Source organism: Phodopus roborovskii, unplaced genomic scaffold, assembly GCF_943737965.1.
Source record: "Phodopus roborovskii unplaced genomic scaffold, PHOROB, whole genome shotgun sequence".
NCBI classification, from domain to species: Eukaryota; Metazoa; Chordata; class Mammalia; order Rodentia; family Cricetidae; genus Phodopus; species Phodopus roborovskii.
The window spans coordinates 24,482,960-24,501,829 of record NW_026126514.1 but is presented as its reverse complement, the minus strand read 5'-3'; the positions used below and the strand labels follow the sequence as shown (position 1 = coordinate 24,501,829).

The 18,870-nt window shown below is 46.1% G+C and overlaps 1 protein-coding gene across 1 annotated transcript in view; it reads right to left on the bottom strand.

The window, feature by feature from the left end:
• The window catches only part of Fntb (farnesyltransferase, CAAX box, beta), a 77,329-nt gene that overhangs the window by 4,255 nt on the left and 54,204 nt on the right, over nt 1-18,870 (bottom strand). Inside the window, exons 8-10 of the mRNA XM_051196033.1 lie at nt 12,356-12,485; nt 9,537-9,669; nt 242-353 (exon numbers count right to left, since the gene is read on the bottom strand). Coding sequence (XP_051051990.1) covers nt 242-353; nt 9,537-9,669; nt 12,356-12,485 — 375 coding nt within the window. The remainder of the gene's footprint in view (nt 1-241; nt 354-9,536; nt 9,670-12,355; nt 12,486-18,870) is intronic.

Here is an 18,870-nt window from a genome sequence, read left to right as displayed (position 1 = left end):
AGCACTCCATTTGCCTCTCTGGGGAAGTAGAAAGATGCCTATGAGCAGGGGGTGGGGGGGAGGACAAGATGAGTAACCAGAAGTCAAGGCTCGGGGGCACTGGAGGGTTGTTCCCACTGTAACCCTTTCTTTCCCTGAACAAGGTTAGTGGTAAGCAGCTGAAGGACAGGGATGCCCCAGGTTGGTGGGCCTGGCTGGCATCCCCTCTCCCCTCATCCCGCCTTCCCAAGAAGACACTCACTTGCCAGGTTTGTCCAGCAAACCCCCGGCTGGGCACTGGCAGCACATCAGGATGTACTCCTGCAGGGCCTGCTGATGGAACATCCAGTGGCTCATGCTGAGGGCAGGGTCACCTGGTGAAGGACAGAGGACCAGAAAGACAAGGCAGACATCCATGGTTAGTCCCATTCCTCCCCTTCACTCACTTGCTAGCTTCACCACCTGTCTCCTGAACATGGATGTGCGTCAGTGAGCAGGAGACTGTCCCAGGACACAGACATGTCTCTGAAGACACCACTGCCAACTGCTCCACCACACGCAGCAAAAACAACCCGCATGATGGGAGCCACGCGAAAGTTAAGTTGTCTCCGGTGTTGTTTTTCTTTTCGTTTCTTTCAATGCTGGGGAGTGAACCCAGCACCTGTGCATGCTAGCCAAGCACTCCAGCCCTTGGCTACATCCCTAGGTCATGGCCCCCTTCATTCTCAAGTTCAGCCAACACCGTGAGAGAATATCTGTGGGTCCCACAGTTACCTAGCAGGGAGAGGAGCGCGCACAACCCTTGTTTTTATGCATTCCCCTATATAGTTACAATTATCATTTTGTAACATGTTTTTCATGTAACATATAAGCACAAACTTCTGTTACATCATCTCCATAACCATCATTCCAAACAGCAGTGAAACATCTCATTTAAACAGATGTACAAGGTAACCGAGAAAAGGGATGGTACCAAAACCCTCATAGATGTGGGTACATAAATCTCTAGGGTGGACAGGAAAACCTGGGTAAAACTTACAAAACGCTAAAGTGAATACAGTGGATGAAGAGAATATAAGCAAAACAAGTGTGGCTGGCAAGATGGCTCACTTGGCGCAGTGCCTCCTGTGCAAGCCGGAGAACCTGAGTTCAGACCCCAGCACCCAGGGCAGAGTCTGGTGCAGCAATGCACACCTATAATCCAGTGCTGGGGGAGGGCTGGAGACAAGAGGGTAGATCCATGGAGCTCGCAGGCCAGCCTAGCTCAGTGGGTGAGCTCCAGGTTCAATGACAGACGTGTCTCAAAAAACACGGTGAAAAGCGACTGAGAAGGACACCAGATGTCAACCTCTGGCCTCCATCCATCCCCACATGTATACACACACACCACATGACCAAAACAAACAAACAAAAACCCACATTTAATTATAAAATTATCAGGCAGAAATTATTTTCTTTTTTGAGACATGATCTCATGTTGCCAAGCCCACTTTTGAACTTACTATGTAGCTACCCTAAACTCCTGATCTACCTGCCTCCATCCACCTCCTAGAATTACAGGTGTCTATCACACATTGGCAATACTTTGTTTTTTGTTACTGTTTTGTTTTATTTTATATATATGGGTGTCTTGTTTGCATGTGTGCCTATTCACCATGTGTGTGCCTGGTAACCCTGGAGGCCAGAAACAGCACTGGATCTGGAACGAGGGCACAGAAAGCTGTGAGGCACCATGTGGGCGCTGAGAACCAAACCCGAGCCCTCTGGAAGAGCAGTCAACATTCATAACCACTGGGCCACCCCACCCGCAGCACCCATTCTTCTTTCTTTGAAAAGAGACATACACTTGTAGTCTCAGTTACTTGGGAGGCTGAGTCAAGAGGATTAGCTGAGCTAGAGAGGGAGAGAAAGGTAGGGGAAGGAGGAAAAGACAGAAGGAGAGAGGGAGGGAAAGAGGGAAGGGAAGGAAAGAAAGAAGACACACAATAAATAAACACAGAACCCTGCACCTTGCCTGGGCAACACAATAGAGCCAACCGCATGGGCAGAGGCGTGGGTGAGCCAGTACAGATGTTGTGAGCATGGGAGAGCTGTCACCATTACTCATCTATCATGTAGCGGCATGGGCAGGGGAGAGATGCCTGCCCTCGCCAACACCACCTGAGGTAGGTGGGAAGGCTGGTCCCGAGGCCACGAGAGCAGGAGAGCTGCCCTGACCACTAGCTGCTGCAACACTCAGAAGAGCAGGCCCTGCACCTTGCCTGGGCAGCACAACAGAGCCAACCCCATTGGCAGAGGTGTGGGTGAGCCAGCCCTGCAGTTGTAAGCATGTGAGAGCTGTCACCATTACTCATCTGTCGTGTGGCATTGGCACGGGAGGGGGAGAGATGTCCCCCATTCAACGCCAGAGGTAGGTGGGAGAACTGGTCCTGTCCCTCACCAGCTGCAGCACTCAGGAGAGCGCCCTCTTTTATCACACCTGGATAACACAGCAGAGCTGACCCTGAAGTGTAGGTATGGGAGAACCGACTCTGAGGACGTGGAAGCAGGACTGGCCCCGCCCCTTGCTCATTGCTGTGAGCTAGTCAGGGCAATGCTGGAGAGCTCACCCGGGTGGTAAGGACAGGGGAGAGTTGGTCCAGAACCAGGGTGATGAGTTGGTCCACATCATCTACCATCCGTGATCTTCTGGAGCAATGAAGGGATGGTCCTGCAGACCCAAAGTTGCAGGACCTCCACGACACAGGGCAACAACAGGAGAGCCAAGAGGAGTCCCAGTGAGGGCCCAGCATCGATAGTGTAGCAGAAACCAGGGTCTCCAACCAGACCAATGTTACTCCTTACAATGAACACTTGCAAGTAAAGATATGAGTTAAGGGGTTTACTGCATGGCTCACTGTGCCACACTACAGCTTCCAAGGCCTTTGTGTTTGTTTGTTTTCTTCTCTTAAGTTTTTTGTTATTTTATTTTATGGGGGAGGTTGCAATGGCACAGAGTGACTATAAAGGGAAGGCATAAAAATGGAATGGAGATGCATGATGTGAAAGACACAAAGAATAAATAAAAAAAAAAAGTTAAAACAAAAAAGGTGTTCCCAGTAACTAAAATAGTAAAAAGCATTTGTACCTTTCACCACATGAGGACCCAACATTCCTATCTTATCATACTATACATGCATGCATGTATGTGTGTTACAAGCCTCATAATGCTAGCAAGTGGACTACTACTGGTCAGGTCATCAACCTTGGGGTGGGCACCTTTAGCCACTGAGCCACTGTAGCCCCTACCCACTAATTTTTAAAAATTACTAAGAAGTAAAGGTGCAAAAAATAAAATCACAAAATACTAATAGTCTGATGTAAACTATGTATTAAATAGTTCACCATTAAGAAAATAACCAGGCCAGGTATGGTGGTCCATGCCTTTAATTCCAGCACTTCTTAAGTCAGGTATGGTAACACACCTGCAATCCCAATGCTTAGAATGATCACAGGTTCAAAGTCATCCTTAGCTACATAAAGAGTTTGAAAGTTTCTTATTAAACAGAGTCAGTAAAATGGCTCAGCAGGTAAGGGCTCTTACTACTCACCCTGATGGAAAGAACCAGGTCTGAGGAACACACATTTGCCCTGGCACACATCCTATGCCCACCCCCACACTGGTGAATACAAACATGACTAAATAAATGTAATAATTGCTTTAATTACAAGAAGGTGGCAAGACAGATCAGCCAATAAAGTGCTGGTTGCACAACCTTGGGGACCTGAGTTCTATCTTTAGCACCCAGATTAAAAAAAAATCCAGGCGTGGCAGTACACACTTGTAATACCAGAGCTGAGGGGTGGAGGCAGGAGGCTCCCAGGGCTGCTCAGCCAGCCAGTCTAGTTAAATTAGTGACAGTGACTGAGGAAGACACTTGGCCATCGGCCTCCACATCATACATGCACCACACATAAACAAAAACAAGTGGATAGAGATTGCTAAGATGTGAGTGCTTGCTGGGTCTGGTGGCACATACTGTATTTCAGCACTCAAAAACAGGTAGAAGACCGGCAATTCAAGGCCAGACTGGGCTATATAGGTTGGGATACATGATGCTGTGTTTAAAGAACAAAATCTACATATTCTCTGCAATCCTTAAAAGATTTTAACAGAATTCATACTGAATCACAGAAGACCCAAAACAGCCAAGGTTACCTTGAAAAAGAAGAAAGCCAGGAGATCTGTGTTTCCTTATTTCAACACCTACAGCAGAACTATAATAACCATGGTGCCTAAGGATAGACACACAGTCTACGCAATGCAGTAGAAATGAGAAGCAGGAGATGAGCCCACACACCCACTGCCACAGGATGCTGCATCTATTAAGTGAAGGAAAGCACAGTCCATCCTGGGACAACATGTGTCGGTTGATGCAGGAGGATTGACATGAGTTTAGGCCAGCCTGGGCTATCTTGTCTCAAAACAACAAAGAAACATTATCCGCTCATTTATCCTGATCTGCATGCCCTGTACTACCAATTGATTTACTAGTCTATCCTTGTTTTCCAAAGCCAGACAACTTTATGGCTCTCATCTTACACTGTATTTATCCATTTTCTATGACACAGGTGTACCTGCCTCTTGTCTCCTTTCTGCTCATTTGTTTTGTTACATGAGTTTAAAATAAACAACTAATCACATTGTTGTTGTTTTCTTTGTGATATCCTTACTTTTCAAATATTTGACGGGTGTTATGCACTTGCACGGGTAACCTTGGGGGATTCCATGGTAGGAAGGATGGCCAAGGCAGAGGGACAAACATGCCAGGCAGAGTTTAAGTGAGAAGTTTTATTAGAAAGGGAAGGGGGAAGGAAAGAGAAAAGAGGTAAAGAGACACAGAGAGAGGACAGAAGAGAAGAGGGAGACAGGAAAAGTTCTGTCTGTTCCAGGGAAACCTTGGGGAAGACAGCAGGAAAGAGAAGAGGAAGTGGGCGGGGTCTTTTAAAGGGGTCCTTTGAACCTGCTTGCAGACTGGTAGTCCTGGAACCCTGGGCTGACCAGGTCACTGCCTAAGTGCATTCTACCAGGTGACAGGGGCAGGCCAGCATAATGCCTTAATCCTTACAATGGATGTATATTTTGGAAAGAAAGTGTAGAAAATGTTCTAAGCCCATTATGATAAAGGCAGTCCAGATCTACAGACACTAAATTGTAGATTTTAAATGAATCAAGGATAGGGCGTGAGAAAGAGCTCGATTGCGTTTAAAGAAGTATTTGTTACACTTTAGGGTAAATATAGTAAAGTTTCTATTCATACTGTGCCCTTATGTCATACCCTATAACAAACGGAAGATTATCATCCCCTGGCAAATGATAACCTATGGCCAAAATCACAATGTTTCTGTCACTTCCTATACCACTATCGTTTAAAAGCTCAGAGTTCACAAACTCTCCCAAGGACTTCCTGGGGATATTGGGCACCAACACACATAATTGTGGCAAGATAAAGGATGAGTTGATTCCAGGATGGTAACAGCATGGAAATCAGGCTTAAAACCCTGTGCACCTCTGCAGCAGTTACAGATTCCCATCATAATGTCACTTTTGAGAATCCCCACATAATGTCATTTTGCATTTCAAAGGATCCTTTTAGCTACAAAATGAAGAGTCTTCACAATTACAACACAGAGCTCCAGGTACATGTCACTCAACCCAACAGGTGGACAAAGCCTAGGGTATGTCCCAAAGAATACACCAAGAAACACATGTGCCTGAGGGTAGCTATTAACATGACTGAGCATAGAATCTCTAAACTCAGTTAAAATATGAATTTTATAGTTTTTGGTGATGTTGCTTTTCTTGTAACTCACTTGTGTAGTTCTGGAGTGTGAACTTGTAGATGACAGTATCATGTCACAGCTGTACTGCTCTTGCAAAGGGTGTGAGTTTGGTGCCCAGCACCCACTAGCAGGTGGCTGACAACCTCCTGTAACGCTAGCTCCAGGAATCTGACCCCCTCTGACACACACACACACACACAGACACACAGGTTTTAATTAAAATAGACGTAACAATATATATCATGTTTTTGGAAGAAGAAAAAGGGCATAGTAGAGGATTACAATTTACAAGGTAACCTCTGACCCCCTCCTATGCTGCCCTCAATATCGCCCATTGTTAAGTGTTTGGACATGATGCTAAGAAAAGCCAGTGGACACCAGCTGGTGTGCACATGGTGGCCCTGGGTCTGGCCTTTTACACTGTATGTTGTATCCCGGGGAGCTTTCTGTACAGAACCATTGTGTGCAACTACTGTTTAGAAAGAGCATCATTTATTTACCGACTCAGGTTTGTTTGTTGAGGAAGTGCCTCACAGTATAGACCTGGCTGTAGGTCAGGCTCCCCTTGAACATACAGGGATCTGCTTCTTGAGTGATGGGATGAAAAGTGTGCAGTGGCCAGGCTGGGCAACTCTTCACCTTTCAATGGACATTTCCCATTTGCTTTTCAAACTCTACTTCAATATACACCCTGTACTGTTATCTCTGTGGGTGAACTCCTGACAATGCACTGGCCAGCTTGAAATTTTAAATATGTTTATAAGTTAAACAGACACCTGCACACTATCCTACAAAACCAAATGCCAATTTGTAGTTTATTAACAGGATAAAATGCCTATTTCCTCTGTCTCCCAATGGCTGGGACAGACAGCATACTCCACCATGCCCAGCCTCAGACTAACAGTTTTTGTTTTTTAAATGAACATTCTTCCAGAGTTCTATAAATTCAATTATATAGCACATTGTTGTTTTCTAGCATTTTCTGTAAGAAGTGAAACATTTTCATAACCAGATCTGTAACACTATTTAAATGATTAGATATTAGTTTGTTGTACGATGTGTCATAATTTACAGAAGAGCCCCTCCTCCCCCACGTGTGAACTTGTAAGTTGGTCTGACATTCTGCTCTTGAAAAAGGAATGTAGCAAACACTCTTAAGGGGTGCTCCTTGGACACACTATTGCTTATGGTGTAAGGTCAGTTCCTAGAGACAACCTTGCCTGGCTGATCCACAGAGATGCATGGGCTGGGGAGACGGCAGTAGAGAAGGCACTTGCTGTGTGAGCATGAGGACCAGAGTTCAGATCCTCAGCACCATGTGAACTGAGGGCGGTCATGGCAGCTGCCTGTAATCCCAGCTCTTGGCTGCCAGAAACCGGACATTCCCTGGGCAAGCTTCCTAGCCAGACAGACTGGCCAGAATTGGTGAGCTCCAGGCTCAACCAGAAACCACCTCAATAAATAGAGATCCATCAAAGAAGATGCCTAAAGTCAACTTCAGGCCTCCACATGAGCTTGCACACACATGCATGCTCACCCAGGAATGAGCATGTACACCTGCCATGCACATTCACATATGCACACGTGTGCACAATACGTGTATATGTGCATTTCTTATTAGAAAACACACTATTAATAGTATAATCCTAAATAATAGTTGTCATAATAAATGGGTATTTTCTTTTACTTTTTAGCTCTTGATGGTCTGGAACTCGCTATGTAGAGCAGGCTGGCTCCCAACACAGAGCTCTGCCTGCCTGAAGGCCAGAAGGAGTTGGATCTCCTGCAGCTGGAGTTATAAGCCACCCAATGTGGGTGCTGGGAACTGAGCTGAGGTCTTCTGTTAGACCAGCATGTGCTCTTAACCAGTGAGCCATCTCTCCCTGCCCCTAACATGCACTTCTTTAGCTATAAACATGCTGGGTAACTTTTGAAGTGGGGAGGGCAGGGTATTCCTCCACAGTGATGCTAGGAGGGCTGAAGTCCCCTACTGACCACTACAAGCTGCAGTCAGTTTATAAAGCAAGCCTTAACCACATGTACTTTGTGTCCTCATCTGCAAAATGAGAACGTCAAAATTCTCAGTGTCATTTGGGGATCAAATTTAAAGAACCTAAGTGAAACACCCTGGCATGGTGAATGCTTGGGAAATTTCTGCTGCTGCCAACAGAGCCATCATCATGGGAAAAGAGTGGCATCTGCGGCTTTCCATAAGCCAGCTCCAAATAAAGAGATCACCAAAACCTCAGGTTATTTCTTTCATAAAAGTCAGCCTCTAGGGCAGTGGTTCTTAACTTTCCTAATGGGGTGACCCTTTAATACAGTTCCTCGTGATGTGGTGACCCCAACCATAAAATTATTTTTGTTGTTACTTTGTAACTGTAATTGTGCTATTGTTGTGAATGGCAATGTAAATATCTGGTACGCAGGAAATCTGATATGTAACTCCTGTGAGAGGACTGTTTCTGAGCCCCAAATGGCCCACAGGTTGAGAACCGCTGTTCTCAGGAGTTCCTGACGGCCCTACCAGTGATCACGCCAGTGATCATGCCATAGCCTGTGCAGCTTCCAGAGTGCTAGCTGGGAAGGGAGGACAGTAACTCTGTACTTGTAATCAGTGTCAAAAGCATCTACAACTCATCGGGTCTGGGGAGATTAAGGAATTGAAGAACGGGGCTCTGAGAGTCTGGAAAGGAGCTTTGGTGTGAGAGGTAAAGAGCCTTATCTTTTACATTCGAGCAACTTGCCACCCAGCTGAGCCCACAGGAAAATCTCCCTCTGGACTAGGAGATCTCCGGGCAGGCGGGAACAGATTGACAGCTGGCAGGGCGACTATGACCCCCTTCCCTCCCATCTGTGTACCCAGTCCTCACAGACAAGAATGAGCATGGAATCAAAGACACTGAGAAAAGGGGCTGCCTGAGCCTTCGCTTGCTGGTCTTGCACTCCCTAGAACATGGATTTCCCTAGCTCAGGGAAGCACACTCATACAGGTGAGCTCACTGACTTCAAAATGAAACATTTCTAGGGATGGGTTACAGCTCAGTGGCAGAGGGTCCCTGGTTTCAATCCCCAGTTCTGCCAAACAAAACAGTAGCATTCATAAAACAGCATTCTATTTCTTTACTTTGTGGGGGAGGAGATCACATGTGGAGATCAGACAGCTTGCGGGAGTCAGCACTCTGTTTCCACCATGTGGGTCCCAGGGATTGAACTCGGGTCGTCAGACTTGCCAGCAAGAGCCTTTACTCACTGGCTGAAAATAAAACATTTCTAATGGTGACACGTTCTCAGCCAGATGTGATGAGTCTTTGCTCGTGGGTTCTGGTCCTCCCTGCCCCTTTTATAACTGCCTTTCCGATTACCATTGTGACTGTGCACAGATGGGGTCTTTCATTCTGGCATGACCAAACACAGCTCTGCAATGGAAGTGTGGCTTCATGCCCAGCTGAGATGGCAGCCCCAGTCATTGTGGGGCCTGAGACAGGGTGGGGATGCTCCCTTCAGATAACAGGGAGTGACACAGGGAAAGTTCATCCTGAGGCAGCAGTGGGTGATCTGAAACCACCGGACCTGAATCCTATTCTGCGTACACAGCCCCTAGGTCAGGAGGCTCGGTACCAGCTCCCCAAACCCCAGGCAGACAGAGCTGCTTCCAACTCCTCCAAATAGTACTTGGTTAGGAACTGGCCAGGGAGTCAGTTCTTCTAGCTCTAATAGCAGTGGGGGCTCACCTTGAGCGTGCAGGGCACGATGCAGCAGAGGCAGGAGTCCTGCCTGCCAGAAGGAGTAGCAGCCGTCCACCAGCTTGTTGCAGCGGCCCTGAAATCCTCCTTCAAATCGCATCTGCCGGCTCGTTACCCATTGCTGAGAGAGACCACAGGAGAGGCGGTGTGAACCACAGATACACCAACAAGGACCTGTTGGTGGGATAGCCCTGGCTTCCCTCCCCATCCCCCCATGGATGCTGCCATTAGCAACCAGCCCTGATCACTGCCCAGAGTTGAAAAAACAACCACCATTTTTAGTCAGCACAAAAGTGAAAGGTTTCACTGTTACATTTTTGTACACGTGTGTGTGTGTGTGTGTGTGTGTGTGTGTGTACACATATATCATATCATTTTGTATTTTGCTCTGTTTCCCTCACTGCCATTTCCTGTCACCCCTCCCCAGGCTGATTCCCATCCCCTTCCCCAAATAGTGGCCCTTCTGCATTCATGTCACATATGTCCCATCACCCTCTCTTGTTCCCACGACCCTGACAGCCACCTTTGCTTAGGTCCAAATGGAGGCGGGTGCTGAGCAAAGAGGCCATGCTTGTATGGGAGGCCTGCAAAAGTCTCTTAAACACAGCTTGGGCAGAAACTCTGGCAGGACCACCAGTCTCTTCCCATCACTGCTCAGGGGAGTTTGTTCAAAGCAGAGATGGGAAGCGTTGACCTGATCGTCAGGTGACATCAAGCTAGTCCTGCCTTCACCTGGTAGCTGAGGGCATTCACTCCAGAACAGGATTGAGGGTAGAAGCCATTGATCCTAATTATCAAGTGATAACTCCCTGGTCTAGTCTGGGGAACCTGGCTAGGTGATGTAAGGAAAATCCTGTTCTGAAGCTGTACACTGGCACTTGTTTCCCAGAGGCCACACATGAACACCACCACTCCTGGCTTATCACCACATTTCCTGAACACACTCCATCAAGATAGCCTAGGAGGGACAAGCAGAACCAACTGGCTGAGCAGATACAGCGTTCTCTTCCCTCCCAGCCCGAGGTCTCGGGGCCGCACCACTCAGCTGAAAGGAACAGTGTGCTACGCCCAGCACCTGGAGCTGTCTGGATCGAGTTCCTGAGTGTAGACCCCAGGGAGTCTCTGGAGGGAAGCCTGGACTGCCCTTAACTAAAATGGAGTTTAGATTCCATCCCTGGTCTCGGTAGCACAAAAGTCAGTCTCACATTCTTAAAGGGACAAAAACCTATAGGTTTAGGCAGTAACACCTCCCTACCGGTCTTAAATGAACCTATGTTTCAGGGACTGCCATTTAGTGGCAGTGGGCTAAGCATTCAAAAGAAAAGCAGGGGGGGGGGGCACCCTGCACTTTTACTAAACCCACAATGTGAGTGGATTCAACCCAGGCTACATGCTTTGGTCCAGTGCCTAAAGCCATGGGTTGGTTCAACTTCCTTGCCTACAGGATGTAAAAGGCTCTCAGATACAGGTGTTGGTGCCCCGTCCTCTTGTTCTTTGAGAAAGGGTTTCTCTGTGTAGTCCTGAGTGTCCTGGAACTCACTCTGTAGAGAAGGCTGGCCTCAAACCCCGAGATCCTCCTGCCTCTTTCTCCCTGGTGATGGCACTAAAAGAGTGAGCTACCACCACTGGCTCAGGTATTGGTTATTTATAGCAAACAGAGGGAGGGGGGTCCCTGGGAAAGAAAGGGCTGACATCTATGGAGCACCTCTTGTCTGTTTACGTTCTCTCCTTTAACCCTCAAAGAATATGGATTATTATTCCTACCTTCCAGAAGGAAAAGAATCAGTGCAGCTACAGCAGATTAGACAATTGGCCCAGAGTTTCTTGGCTGAGAAGATGAGGAGGGGTTCAAACCTACAACATTGTCATTATAATGACATGCACTATTATATTCTTTATTTTTGCCTACAACATGGGACTTTATATTTCATCTCTTGGTAGTGATCAGATTTTAAAATGCACCTACAAAGTGGTCCATTCAACATCAATTTTCCAGAACCTTCGTAGAGTATGCCATGTGAGAGGCTTTCTCTGTCTCACAATGAGGGCAAAATGCTGCTTGTCACACCACAAAATATAAAAGCAACTCTCTAGAGGGCTCATAATGGCTCAACAATGAGGGGCTGGCATCTGCTTTCACGGGCTGAATGTCAGTTGTAGCTGGTTTGCTTTGATGATGGCCAGGGGAGCACATGCTCCCAAAAGACAAAAGGAATACACTCTCTGTGAGTTCTAGGCTTCCCTTATGCTGACTGATTTCTGAACACTGGCCAAGAGCTTAGGGTCTAGAAGACATGCTCACACCTCCTGATAGCAATTCTCCTGCTTTGCCTGAAGAACTTGCTGGAATGCAAATATGCAATTTTCACAAGCAACAGAGTTTTCACAGGTAATAAATCTTTGACCCTAAAATGCCTGAAAGCTCTTCTCAGAGCTTCTTCTCTTAGAAGATTCTAAGACACACAGTAATACTGAATCCTAAGGGACCGTGGCTATTTTTCTTGGGTTTGGGGACTCATTCCAGGTGGCCAGAAGACTCAAGACCACTCAGTCTGTGCAGAAACTTCAAAGCAGCCAGACAGAGAGGTAGGAGAGGAGAGCCGACTGAGAGCAATCGTTTGCCCCTCCAGCTGACTTACAGTGGTGCTGAGCACCTAAGACTGCATCGGACGCTGTGTCCTGGGACTCAGAGTCCGCGCTAAGGCTACAGCTCTGCAGCCCTTCCCACCACACACCTCCCAGGTCCCAGATCACAGTCCCATCACCAGACCCAGGCCCAGGGAAAGGATGGTAAAACAGCTACTCACTAACAAGCTCTTCAGGTTCAAAGAACGTTCCTTCTTGAGGATTACCAGCGCAGCCAAGCCACAGAAGGTGTAGCCACCATGGGCTTCCATCCCTGGCACCCCGCCGATGCCCCCTTCCCAGTTCTGGCACCTAGGAGAGTGGGAAAAGCAAGACTGTGGCAAGTGCATGGATGGGGACAAGTGTCCTCCCATATCCTGGGTGCAGAGAATAAGTGTGCTCTGATTAAAGCATAAGTGGTTACTGTGATGGATAGAAACATGCTGATTCATTAACCTGTATGCATGTAAATAAGTGTGTGTGTGTGTGTGTGTGTGTGTGTGTGAGTGTGTGCGCGCATGCGTACGGAGGCCAGGAGTCAGTTTTTGGGGGTGTTGTTCCTCAGGATAGCTATCTACTTTGCTTTTTCGTGCAGTCTCTCACTGGATCCAGGGCTCATACTTTTGGATGTCTTGGCCAATCAATTCTGGTGATCCCCCTAGCTCTGCCTCCCCAGTGCTGGAATTACAAGCATCTGCCACAATGCCTGGCTTTTCACATGGCTACTGGGGTTTGGATTCAGGGCCTCATGCTGTAAAGGATGCACTCTGTGGGCTGAACCAGAAGCCTTGGAAATTTAAGAACTGTCCACTATGTAAGAAATGTAGTAGCATTGGTTAATACTCATTGGGGGAAGGTTGCAAAGTCTTATACATAGCAGAATCATCAAGTTAAAATAAAGTAAAAAAATAATTGCTGGTTTTGGTTATCTTTGAGTGCCAGGTGGATTAGTGAATGAGTTTTCATTTTTGTCTAGTTTCTTCTTTTTAACTCTAGCTCTGGAGATCAAATCCAGGACTTCACGGATGCTAGGCAAGTGTTCTACCACTGAGCGACATCCAACCTCTCTTATTTCTGGTTTCTTTCTTTCCTGTTCCTGTTTGTTTGAGATGGGACTTCATGTAGCCCAAGCTGTCCCTGAGCTTCCTGATGCCCCTGTCTTGCGCTACCACCACCCTCCAAGTGCTGGGATACAGATGGGAGACGCCATGCCTCAGACTTTTGGTTTGTTTTGTGGTTTGTTTGTTTGTTTTGATTTGTTTTGGCTGTACTGGAGATCAAACCCAGGGCATTGCACATGCCAGACAATCAAGCACTCTATTACTGAGCAAACTCAGCCCACTTTTTGTATTGTGAAATGGGGCTCCCTAAATTGCTCAGGCTTGCCTTGCACTTGCTCTGTAACCCTGGCAAGAACTGAATTTGGGGTCCTCTTGTTTTAGGCTCTGGAGTAGCTGGAATATAGGTACACACTACCAGGCTTCCTGGCTTAAAATTTCTATAATGAACACACACACACACACACACACACACACACACACACACACACACACACACCTATTTAAAATTTTTTGACCTATGTTTTATTATGTTGCCCAGGTGGGCTCAAGTGATCCTCCTACCTCAGCTTCTCAAGTAACTGAACTAGCTGGGTTGATGGCTCATGCCTGTAATTTCAGGACTTAGAAGCTGAGGCAAGAGGATTGGCTACAGAGGAGATTCTGTGTCAAACTAACAATAAAACCCCTAAGTATAAGACTGCTCAGCTTGTAAATGCTCAAAACTAAACTTTATTTTTAAATGTTAGACTCTTATATATTTAAAATATCTAAGATAAGTGTAATAGCACATGCCTTTAGTCTCAGCACCTGGTAGGCAGAGGCATGCAAATCTCCGAGTTGGGGACCAGCCTGATCTACATAGCAAATTCCAGACCATTAAGAGCTACAAGGTGAGACCCTGTCTCAAAAAATTGAAAAGTAAAAGAAAATATCCACTTATTGTTAAAACTATTATTTGGAGTTATATTTGTGTGTTTTCTAATCAGAAAACATGCACATATATACACATGTGTGTGGTATGCATGCATGCATATATATATGTATATACACATACACAAACATACTTACACATACATACATACATACATACATACATACATACATACATACATGAATGTGCACGGCAGGTGTACATGCACATTCCTGGGTGAGCATGCATGTGTGTGCAAGCTCATGTGGAGTCGTGATGGACCTCTACTTTATTTATTGAGGAAGTTTCTGGTTGAGCCTGGAGCTCACCAATTCTGGCCAGTCTGTCTGGCTAAGAAGCTTGCCCAGGGAATGTCCGGTTTCTGGCAGCCAAGAGCTGGGATTACAGGCAGCTGCCATGACCGCCCTCAGTTCACATGGTGCTGAGGATCTAAACTCTGGTCCTCATGCTCACACAGCAAGTGCCTTCTCTACTGCCGTCTCCCCAGCCCATGCATCTCTTTGGATCAGCCAGGCAGGGTTGTCTCTAGGAACTGACCTTACACCATAAGCAATAGTGTGTCCAAGGAGCACCGCTTAAGAGTGTTTGCTACATTCCTTTTTCAAGAGCAGAATGTCAGACCAACTTACAAGTTCACACGTGGGGGAGGAGGGGCTCTTCTGTAAATTATGACACATCGTACAACAAACTAATATCTAATCATTTAAATAGTGCCACAGAGTTATGAAAATGTTTCACTTCTACAGGAAATGCTAGAAAATAACAATGTGCTGGAAGAAAATATGCAAAAAAAAAAAAAAAAAGAAGAAGAAGCCATGCATGTTGTTAAACCAGGCACTTGGGACACAGAGGTGGGTGGATCTCTGTGAGTTCCAGGTCGGCCAGGGCTACATAGTGAGACTCTTCTCAAGAAAAAAAAAAAAAAACAACAACAAAACATGTATGATGGCTAGTTTTAACTGCCATCCTGACACACTCTGGAGTCACCTGGGAAGAGCTTCAATGAAGGACTGTCTGGGAGGCGTGCCTGTGGGAGAGTGTCTTGACTGTGTTCACTGATATGGGAAGACACAGCCCACGGTGAGCAGTACTGGATCCTGGTCCTGAGCTGTTTCTGCTCTTGACTAGCAGGTTCCTGCTGCCTCTACTTACTTCAGTCCATGATGTAACCTAGACATCTGAGCTAAAACAAACCAGTGCCCCCCAACTGATTTCTGTAAGGATATTTTTATCACAACAATAGGAAGCAAAACTAGGACATAGGACAATTGGGTAGATTACAAGTAATTTAGACTTTCTTCTTGCCTACCTACAGCAAGCATGTTTTATCTATGGAGCAATTTTAAGGTCTGTGGATGTGCATGTGGGTGCATCCTGGGTGTGTGTGTGGGGGGGTGCACCCAGGTGTGTGTGTGTGGTTATACCCAGGTGTGTGCATGTGAGTGCATCCAGGTGTGTGCATCCAGGTGTGTGTGGGGGATATACCCAGGTGTGTGCATCCAGATGTGTGTATCCAGGTATGCACATGTGGGTACACCCAGGTGTGTGCTAGGGATTAAATCCCAGACCTCACTCATGCAAGGTGAGTACTCTACAGCTGAGCCCTAGCCCTAAGTTTTAAATATATTTTAATATGACACTATCATGCTTTACTTCCCAAAGTCACCCTTCTCTGCCTACTATGTTAGAACAGCACAGGTGAACAGGCCTTTATCCAGGAGCTGACAGGATCTCTAAGCCCTTCCTCCATAGAGGCCTAGCATCTGGGGAGCTTGCAGGCTTCCTTTTGAGAGAACCCAGGCTCAGGGAAACCAGCTACATGCTCTGAATAAACTGCTTTCCTCTGTCTAAGTCCCTTGTCCCCTATCACCACCCAAACACAAGCTTCATTTTAGAAATCCAGTGCATTTGGCTACTTGGACTAGAGAAAGCACTCATGTTTGAAAACTCTGGTGAGTGAAGAGTTTGCAAGGGAGATCAAATTCTGTCTTTTATTAAACTAATCTTTGTTGAAATCTTTAATTGAAAAAGTAATAACTAAAAGCTTCCAAGAGCATAAAAGAATAAACAGGCATTGGTGGCACATGCCTTTAATCCCAGCACTCAGGAGGCGGAGGCAGGTGGATCTCTGTGAGTTTGAGGCCAACCTGGTCTACAGTTAGTTCCAGGATGGGCTCCAGAACAAAGCAGTTTCCTAGGCTACTAGTTCCTATTACCTGCAGTGACCCATCAGTTTAGTCTTAGTCTTTCTCTATGTCTCTTTTAAACACACATACAAACACACAGCACACATACCACATGCATACATAATATACACACATACATATATATCCACATAAACACAGACAGTACATGTGCACACACTACACACAAATACTACTGACACATGTTCCACTTCCCTTCCCTTGGTTTTTACACAAAGAGGAGCACATGATACACTCTCTCCTGTGTCTTGCTTATTTTTCATGTTAATAAAACTCTTTGGAAATGACTGTGGTGGCATATTGCCTGTAATCCCAGCACTTAAGAGGTAAAAGATCAGAATTCATGGCCAGCCTCAACTATATAGCAAGTTCAAGGCCAGCTTGGGCTTCATGAGATCCTGTCTTCAACACACACACACAGACACACACAGACACACACACACACAGACACACACACACACCATAATGGAATGAATACCAGAGCCCAACCAAATAGAAAAGGATGGAAAAGGTACAAATGGCTAGGGTAAAGAAAAAAGAAAAGCCAGGGTGTTGGTGGCATACTCCTTTAATATCAGCACTCAGGAAGCAGAGGCAGACAGATCTACAGAGTAAGTTCCAGGACAGCCAGGGCTACACAGAGAAACCCGAGGGAGGGGGGAGAGGAAAAGAAAGAAAAGAAATCAGGAAAGAACATGAACACAGGCTAGCAACAACAAAATCCTAAAAGCTGGATGGCAGGAGCTAAGGGTACCTAAACAGCTGGTTAGAGAGGTCTTCCTCAGTTCTGGGGCAATGGTAGAAAAGTGGCCACAGCCAAGAGCAAGACCATGTTTGATTACTATGGTGGTTTGAATAAGAACAGCACCCATAGGCTCATATATTGGTCACCAGGGGTGGACTATTTGAGAAGGATTGGGAGGTGTGGCCTTGCTAAAGGAAGTGTGTCACTAGGGGTGGGCTTTAAGGTTTCACAAGTCCATGCCAGACCCAGGCTTTGTCTCTTGTGTATTCCTACCTGTCTAAAACCCATAGGTCCGCCAGTGAGTAAGGGGGTGGAGAAAAGCGTAGTCTTAGCTCGCTTCCATTTTTTAAAAGATTTTATTTATTATATATACAGTGTTCTGCCTGCATGTACACTTGTACACCAGAAGAGGACACCAGATCTTATTACAGATGGTGTGACACACCATGTGGTTGCTGAGAATTGAACTCAGGACCTCTGCAAAAGCAGCCAGTGCTCTTACCCTCTGAGCTATCTCTCCAGCCCCTTGGCTCACTTTCATGTAGATGACTTCTCATCAGCCTTTTAATACCGGACTCCATATGAACACAGTAGCTAAGCACTAGATATGTGCACAAATCTCCAGTATGAACAAGAGACCCATCCTCAAAAGCAAAGTGGAGGAGACAATGCTGGGCACAGAAGAAAAGTACTTAATGTTGCATCTTATTGTTTTTAATTTTTAAAGACTTATTTACTTTTAGTGAATGGGTGTTTTGCCTGCATGTATGTTTGTACACCATGTGCAGTGTCCATGGAGGCCGGAAAAGGGCATCAGATCTCCCTGGAACTGTAATTATAGGAGATTGTGAGCTGCCACGTTGGTGCTGGGAGTTGAACCCAGGTCCTCTAAAAGAGCAGCCAGTGCTCTTAACTGTTGAGGGTTGGGGTGACAGTAGCCAGGATGTACTGTACTATACATACATACATACATACATATATTTGTCTAAGAATAAATTTGATTTTAAAAAAGGCTTTAAAAATTAGGCTAATACCACCAATTAGATGCTGTAAAACGAGCAAGCTGAGTATGTTGGCATATGTCTATAACCCTAGCACTCAGGAGACTGAGGCAAGAGGACCAGGGTGCTAAAAGTTAGCTTTGGGTTCACTGTGAGATGCTATTTCAAAATAAAGGAGAAGTTGCCAAATGAATACCGCAATGCAAATTCTTGGTCTGAAATATGTATGCTTCCAAGTGAGTGCCTAATACACATGAAAATGACCCACACCAAGACTCATCATCATGAGGTTTCTGAACAGCACCAATAAAGATTCTCCAGGTCTCAAGGCAGACACATGGGGTTGTGATGGAGAAAAAGACAGAAGTAAAACAAAACTGCCCAGGAGATGGGACATCTTGATGGCCCTCAAATGGTGGCAGGCACTGTGGCTACCATCCCAGGCACACCCACTTGAATCCTGTGTGTTCCAGATTTATATACAATTTAACATACCATCGACTGACACAAACGAGTAAAATACGTCCAAGGCCCAAAGCTGGTAATAAATAATATAACTGGTTCAGTCAGATGCTTGAGTTCAGTGAGTGTGGGCTAGTGAGCCCTCCTGTAGACTGGGCTGGGCAAAACATCTACAAGGCCCAGCTGACGAAGGAAAGTCACAGGGAGGTTAAAACTTAGAGCCAACAACTACAGAGAACTGGCCTCCTTCTATACCACCCTATCTTTCTTTTCCTTTTTCTTTTTCCCTTCTA